The sequence below is a fragment of the Bufo bufo genome, chromosome 2 (genome assembly GCF_905171765.1).
Source record: "Bufo bufo chromosome 2, aBufBuf1.1, whole genome shotgun sequence".
NCBI classification, from domain to species: domain Eukaryota; kingdom Metazoa; phylum Chordata; class Amphibia; order Anura; family Bufonidae; genus Bufo; species Bufo bufo.
The window spans coordinates 718,316,201-718,324,375 of NC_053390.1; the positions used below are offsets into that span (position 1 = coordinate 718,316,201).

Here is an 8,175-nt window from a genome sequence, read left to right on the forward strand (position 1 = left end):
CCAAGGCAATGCCCTGGCAGACGCGGAGGCCAAGAAGGATGCACTGATGGCCCCGGACACATTGCAAATGGTGCAATTAGTACCTCCTTCACTTGAGTTAACTCAGATGCTTGTGGATCTCCAGTCCTCAGCTACTGACGATGAAATGGCCGATTGGTGTTATCTAATTTTTCAGAAGAATCCTAGGACAGGATTAATCTGCAAAGAGGGGGAAACATGCATACCACAGCACAGCTCGCCTCTGTTCATTGCACATTTTCATGGAGTAGGACACAACAGCATTCAAACAACACACATGCTGCTGGCACAGAATTTCTATATTACAGGCATTAAGCAGTTAGTGTCAGATTATGTGGGAAGGTGTATCACATGTTTGAGGAACAACCAAAACACCAATGTAATCAGATTGATTAAAGCCCTAAGTGAAATTGAGGAAAAAGTTGCTTGTAAGTCTCCTTGTCTTCCACAGGAACCAACTCACCCATTCCAAGTGGGAGATATCGTGCTGATAAAGAAATTAAAGAAAGGAAAATTTGCAGGCGACTTCACCTACGGACCACCGACTACAGTGGTAGCCATGACCCGCACAGCAGTACTCGCAGAAGAAGCACCTACTTGGATCCACGCCACCAGAGTGAAACTGGTAAAGGAGGCACCCTAAAAGGAGGTAATAACGGGGACAGACAGTCCTGACCTTGAAAAAGGACAAAGTGAGGTACTAATGGGAGCAGACAGCTCTGACCTCCACCAGGATGCACTCCCTCAATTCTGGAAGATGGCACAGATGGACTGTGGGATTACTGATGATCCTAATGACTCTGCCGGAGGATAACAAAGCTAAAGTTGCTATAACTCAGAAAGGTGGAATCACTACCTTCTGGTACAATTCTTCCAGTACTCAAGTTGCAACTTACTCCTTCTGTTTATGCAGCATAATGAAGTGCAGTCCTTCCACGAGATGCGGCAACCACTACAAGAATGGACAGGCTTATATCTTTATTACTGACCCTTATTGGTGTAATAGATGCGCATACTGGGGGTCAGTAGGATGGAATACAGGAGAAGACTGGGGGTATAAACCACAGAATGCCCTTAATCGAGAGGATAAGAATGGTAAATCCTTGATTAGTAGAATGACTGATGAAGGGAAGCAGAGCTCCCGAAACGCGTCTGGGCTGGATCGCTGTTATAAAGAAGAAAATACCTCCGCAATAATCTGCATGGCCATGCGAGATATTTAATAACCTGGAAAAGACCGTTACTTTGTTTATGCTGTTACGTTGGATACAGATCACGTGATCGGACTAACCCGGAAGAGAACCTCAACTCCCGCGAGAAGTGGGTGAGTTCACGAAGCAGCGTGCAGAGCCAGGCTAGCTGCGTCCTGCGGCACCCGCACCGGATGAGAGGAAAGTTTGGGACAGATACGAGGAAGGTAAGATCCTGCTACCCCTGCAATCTGTCCCTATACCGGTAAGGCCGGCACTATATTGGAGACCAGACACGAGGGAGGTAAGACTCTGTTACCTCCGCAATCTGCTCTTATACCGGTTAGGCCGGCACTATATTGGAAACCAGCAAACGCTAAATCAAACTAATTTGTATGACATTGAATGACGTCACTGGAGGTGCCTTTATCTATTATCCAGCACAAATTGCTGTAAGAGACAATTGAATAGGATCACTTATTGAGGACATTGAGTGAACAAATATATATCAACACATTATTACTGGAGCTGTATCAACTGATTATCCAACTGTTTCAAGAAACAGCTGAATGGGATCACCTATTCAGGCTATTGATTGAACCAACCTATATCAAAAGTCACGTATACTGAATAGGTCTAATGTATATTTATGCATATTTATGCGAATTATGAACACATGTGAATTGTTTATATATGAAATTGTCTATACCGTTTTATCCTTCATCTAGCAGTATATTATTTTATTATATTTTAGTGTTTAATTAAACTTTTAATCTCCAAGTGCCATTTGTCGAGTGCTCACCCTTATTCATTCATTTTACTATAGGTTGACACAAATGGGATCCTACTTATTTTTTGTTCTTCCCTCTTCGTTGTTGCAGTTAATAGTTGCTGTCGATCACTATTCCTGGCTTTTTCTAAATGCCTATCTATCAGGTTTTTGGGGTATTTCCTATCCCTGAATCTTTGTCCCATTTTTTTCAATCTGTCGTCAACCAAATTCTCTTCTGACACTATTCTTCTTGCTCGTAAAAACTGACTAAAAGGCAAGGATTCCACTGACCTCCTAGGGTGTTCACTATCAAAGCATAACATACTGTTCCTGTCAGTTGGCTTAATGAAGAGGTCTGTTTCTAATTTACCTTCCCTTACATAAACCAACGTATCTAGGAATTGTAAAGATTCCGCTGAGTACACTTTTGTGAATTTCAGTTGGTCATGTAACTGATTAATATATTCATGAAATTCATGCAGTTTTTCTTCCGCACCATTCCATATTAGGAAAATGTCGTCTATATACCGCATCCACCCCCTCACATGACGGTAAAAGGTAGGGCTGTCGAATATAATCGATGCAGCGATGCATCGCGATTCGACCCCCGGCGATTCTGCATCGATGCGGTTGCTTTAAATAATCGATGCATGTTGATGACGTGCAGAGCCGAGTCGGAAAAAAAAGTTTTTTGGCGCCTTCTTTCCCGCCTCCCGCCTCCCGCTGACGTGACAACAGTGACACCCCCCTCCCCCTGTGTCGCACACTCCGAGTCCCTTCATCCATCACAGGCAGCAGGAGAGGAGACCCGCAGGTGCCACGTGCCAGCCAGACTCTGCCACCTTGTTGTGACAGATAGGTGACCATCACACAGATACACCACTCACAGAGACTGCAGCTGGTCACTGCCTGTTACCGTACCTAAAAAAAAAAATTGTCACTTGTGTCACCTCACCTGTCCGTTTTTCCTCACTCCTCAGGCTCAGTCCAGTCCACCACAGGCAGGAGGAGAATCGCTCCACCACCAGCAGCCAGCAGTGCCACCACCACCACCACCAGCACCACCGTCGTCGTTATCATCGTATCATCATTAATCAGGTAGGAAAACTAATAAACATCATCTTTCACATTATATTAAATAACTATGTCATTAAAGGTTTAATGAGTTTAAGTGACAATCACCAGACCATACCATTGCCATTTAATTAATTATGGTTATTGGTTACGTTTATGACTGTAGGTCTGCTGGTGCTGGTCTAGGTCTATATATCTCTATCTCTAATCCATTGAAATGAATGTTCTGTCCTGACCATTTGTCCACTTGTCCAGTGTGACTGTCTTGTCTTAGTGATGAATGATGATTGTTTGATCACAACTTTATTGATACTTTTTGATTTATGGTTTTGCTCATCACTGCCCCAGCCCCACACATGCTGCAGCTGCACTGCAAGGCAAGTGCATTGTGTGTGGGGCAGTAATGATGAGCAAAACCAAAAAGCATCATATTACAAATACAAACAAGGTAAGTATGAACTTGTGAATTGTGAATCAATCACCAAGACAAGACATTCAAATGATGCATAAAACCAGAATTAATGAAATGGGTGGCACTGGCATTATGTCATGGGGGGGGGGGGGATGTTGGCGGGACATGTTGTTGTTGTGTTGTAGCAGCCAGTTTGTGATCTCAAATAATGCCAGTGTACCAGATTGGAGAAGGAGAGAGAGTGCGATATAACGTGACCGGCTGTCGCTGACTCTCTGAGACTGTGACCATTGCAATGCCAATGCATTGACCAATGACCATGACCACCAGTTGAGTTGACCAACCACCGGCGGCAGACGAGATGAGGGGTCAGGGCGCATTTTTTCTTTTACACATGATGAATAATGATAGTTGACACTTGACAGCGACTGCGACTAACTGCGTGTGTGGGGGGTAGAATAATAAATGAGGATTTTACATATCATACAATTACATACATACTAGAAAGAAACGTGTTACTTTTTCTGTTGATCTCGTGGCAGGCTTTAGGCTTAGTCACTCAAATTTTTTTTTTTTTTTTTTTTAAACTGACAGAGTTTGACAACATCATCGTCACGTCAAGACTTGTGTCATCCCTACTCACAAATTCACATAGATGCCTGGCATGCATTGCATTTGCTAGTAAATAAAAATGTCAGAAGTAGAACAAAAGGAACGAGAGATAAAAAATGCACCTAGCTTTTTAAAAGCAAACATCTGGTAACATTTTGGCTTTTATGAAAAAAGTAGGAAGCACGAATTGGACAAGTCATACGCTGTGTGTAAAATCTGTCACACAAAAATTAAATATCTAGGGAATACTACTAATCTGAGAAACCATGTCAGCCGTTTTCACCCAGAAATGCTAAAACCTACCACCACCACCACCACCAAGGAAATGAACCCAGATCAGCCAAGAATTGATGCAATGTTACAGTCAACTTTGCCGCCCAACTCTGAAAAGGTAAAGAGAATAACAAAAGCTGTGGCAGCTTTCATAGCGAAGGACCTGCGCCCTTACTCTGTTGTGGAAAACAGTGGGTTTCACTACCTTTTGAAGACGATAGAGCCGCGTTACAAGATCCCGTCACGAAGTCACTTTACAGAAAACGTCATACCTGCACTCTACCACAAAACCAAAGCTAAGATAATTGCATCAATGAGCCAAGCAAGTCGAGTCGCAATAACGTGTGATTCCTGGACTTCAGTCACGACAGAGTCTTATGTTACAATAACAGCACATTACGTTAGTAAGGTCTGGCAGATTTTGTCGCATGTACTGCAAACGAGAGCCATTTATGAGTCTCACACGGGTGCTCATCTGGCAGAGCTACTTTCTCATGTTGTGGAAGAATGGCAGCTGTCCGATAAATCTGTAGTGCTTGTGACCGACAACGCGTCAAACATGATAGTTGCAGCTCAAGTTGGAAAATTCCCCCATGTGAAATGCTTCGCCCATACACTGAATCTTGCATCCCAGCGAGCGTTGAAAGTGGCCACTCTCTCTAGGCTTCTTGGCAGAGTACGTCGGATATCCACATTCTTTCACCGCAGCACTAGAGCAAGCCACTGTCTAAAAGAGAAACAGAAATGTCTTGGCCTGAAGAATCATAAGCTGATAACTGATGTGGCAACAAGATGGAACAGTGCATACGACATGGTCGAGAGGTTCTTGGAACAACAACCTGCAGTCTGTGCCACCTTGCTGTCTCCAGAAGTCAGAAGAGGAGAGTCCGATCTCTGCACTCTAAACGAAACAGATGTGTCAAATGCAGAGGACGCCGTGAGTGCATTAAAGCCAATGAAGGATGCAACCATGCTGATGTCAGAAGAGCGCAATCCAACAGTTTCTCTCATTGCCCCTATAAATGCACAACTTCTCCAGAGCATGACAGACACGATGGGAGACACACCCATGATCCATGAGATCAAGAATTCTATTAGAACAGATCTCCAGAAGAGGTACAGCAGTGAGGCCGAGAAGAAGATCCTTCATACAGCCTCTGCACTGGATCCTCGCTTTAAGGGACTGCCTTTCATCCTCACAGATGAAGAAAGATTGGAGATATTTAAAGGAGTCACTGAGGAAGCTGCATCCTTGGAGGTAATTAAATTAATTTGAAGAATTCCATCATGTTTCTTCTTGAAACGACAGTAGCACTACCACGCTTCTGAATCTGATGCGGTGCGGGAACTGTACTGTCCGTTTCCTGTGCTTTTTCATCACCCCATCAGAATCAAAGGCATTGACATTTGTGTTTTTACTTATTGTTTTTTTTCCGTTTCTTTTTTGTTCAAACACAGATTACATCAGATGAGAGTGAGAGGACACAAGAGGATCATCAAGTGCCTAGAAGAAAACGAACTCTGGAAGAAGAGGACAGTTCACCCATCGAAGACAACCATTCTGAATCTCCACCATCTCCTCCCAAAAAGGCCAGATCGCTGCTCGTGAGTTTGCCGGGACAGTCTTTCACTGACACTGAAGGTACAATAGAACCCAAAAAGACCCCCTATGCCAAGGCTGAAGAGGAAATGGAAAACTATTGTAAAGCCCCACCTCTGCCTCTCACTGAGGACCCTTTGAACTGGTGGCGTGAGCATGAGGTCATATTTCCCCTCCTTTCTCGGCTGTCAAAGCAATACTTGTGTATCCCAGGTACAAGCGTGTCTGCAGAGCGGGTTTTCTCCACTGCAGGAGATGTGGTAACTGCAAAAAGAAGCGCCCTCAAACCAGACCATGTAGATCAATTGGTGTTCTTACAGAAAAATCTACATGTTCCCAAATGCTGAGCAGTGTTTTTAATTTTATAGATTTTGTTTATAGCATTGTCTCTGCCACTGAAATTTTTTATTTCTCTGTCTCCCCTGCCAGACTCCCCTTTTCCCTTCCCCTCCCCTTTTCCCCCTTCCCTTTTCCCTTCCCCTCCCCTTTTCCCTTTCCCTCCCCTTTTCCCTTTCCCTCCCCTTTTCCCTTTCCCCTTTCCCTCCGCTTTTCCCTTTCCCTCCCCTTTTCCCTTTCCCTCCCCTTTTCCCTTTCCCTCTCCCTCCCCTTTTCCCTTTCCCTCTCCCTCCCCTTTTTCCCTCTCTCTCCTCCTTTCCTTTTTTTCCCCCTCTCTCCTCCTTCTTTCCTCCCTCTCTCCTCATTCTTTCCTTCCTCCCTCTCTCCTCATTCTTTCTTTCTTTCTTTCCTTCCTCCCTCTCTCCTCATTCTTTCTTTCTTTCCTTCCTCCCTCTCTCCTCATTCTTTCCTTCCTCCCTCTCCCTCATTCTTTCCTTCCTCCCTCTCCCTCTTTCCTTCTCCAAGAGAAGGAAAGAAGGGGAGAGAGAGAGAGAAGGAAAGGGGAGAGACTAGAGGAGGAAAGGAGGAGAACTTTTCCTCTCCTCCGGCTCCTAGTCCTACTAGTCCTTTCCTCAATTTTACCTCATTCTTTCTCTCCTTTCTCTTTCTTTTCTTTCTTTCTCTCCTTTTTTCTGTCTTTCTCTATCTCTCTTTCCGTCTCCCTATCTCTCGTTCTGTCTCCCTCTCAGTCTCTCTATCTCTTTTTCCGTTTACCGCTCTCTGTGTCTGTCTCTGTGTCTGTCTCTGTGTCTGTCTCTGTGTCTGTGTGTATGTCTGTGTCTCTCTGTGTCTGTCTGTCTGTGTCTCTGTGTCTGTGTCTCTGTGTCTGTCTGTCTGTGTCTCTGTGTCTGTCTGTGTCTCTGTGTCTGTCTGTCTGTGTCTCTGTGTCTGTCTGTGTCTCTGTGTCTGTCTGTCTGTGTCTCTGTGTCTGTCTGTCTGTGTCTCTGTGTCTGTCTGTGTCTCTGTGTCTGTCTGACTGTCTCTGTGTCTGTCTCTGTGTCTGTCTCTGTGAGTGTCTGTCTCTGTGTCTGTCTCTGTGAGTGTCTGTCTCTGTGTCTGTCTGTCTCTGTGTCTTTCTTTCTTTCTCCCCCCCTTTCCCTCCCCCCTTCCCCTTCCCCTTTCCCTCCCCCCTCCCCCTTTCCCTCTTTCCTCCCCCCCTTTCCCCTTTCCCTCCCCCCTTTCCCTTTTTCCTCCCCTTTCCCTTTTTCCTCCCCACCCCTCCCACACGACGAGTTACTCCAACTCCATCCCTGTCATTGTCAACAAGACCAGTTACTTAACGGTTAACGCCAGTTATGCCACTCTCGTCCTCAACGGAACGCACTCAGTCACTGTGACTGACTGACTGGTGGCGTGCCGTCGTGGCACTGGCAGTCAGACTGGCAGTGACCGCCTGCAGGTGACTGGCAGTGGTCGCCAGGTCGTGGCAATTGCAAACGATCAATGAATGTAACATGTCTCTCACATAGGATCCGGCCTCCATTGCATAAGATCTTAAAACTTTATCAAGAAAAGTGGCTGCATTTGAGAAGACTGACCCCATACCAGACACTATGGGGCGTCCTGGCGGGTCTATCAACCCTTTATGTATCTTAGGGAGGGTATACAAGAGAGGAGTCACCGGGTTCTGTGGCACAAGGTAAGCATGTAAATTGGCATCAATCAGGTCATTTGCGAAAGCATTGTCCGCCAATAGCCTGATCTTGCGCATAATATTCCATTTTGGATCTTGACTTAGAGGTTTGTATACTTCTTTATCATTTACTTGTCTCATCACCTCCATTTTATACTTCTCCGTGTCCATCACCACGGTGGCTCCTCCCTTATC

The 8,175-nt window shown here is 45.1% G+C and overlaps 1 protein-coding gene across 1 annotated transcript; it reads left to right on the forward strand.

Annotated features, from left to right (window-relative positions):
* The first annotated feature begins 4,367 nt into the window (after nt 1–4,367).
* Nucleotides 4,368–6,298, forward strand: LOC120991018 (E3 SUMO-protein ligase ZBED1-like). The gene is made up of 2 exons (XM_040419907.1): nt 4,368–5,609; nt 5,810–6,298. Exons 1-2 carry the CDS (start codon nt 4,368–4,370, stop codon nt 6,296–6,298), a joined length of 1,731 nt encoding a protein of 576 aa, XP_040275841.1.
* The last annotated feature ends 1,877 nt before the right edge of the window (nt 6,299–8,175 follow it).

Bases quoted from the DNA above. Each gene is read 5' to 3' on its own strand.
- LOC120991018 (XM_040419907.1), top strand. From the start codon at position 4,368: ATGCTAAAACCTACCACCACCACCACCACCAAGGAAATGAACCCAGAT. The intron at 5,610-5,809 runs GTAATTAAATTA...GTTCAAACACAG, and splicing joins AGGAAGCTGCATCCTTGGAG to ATTACATCAGATGAGAGTGA.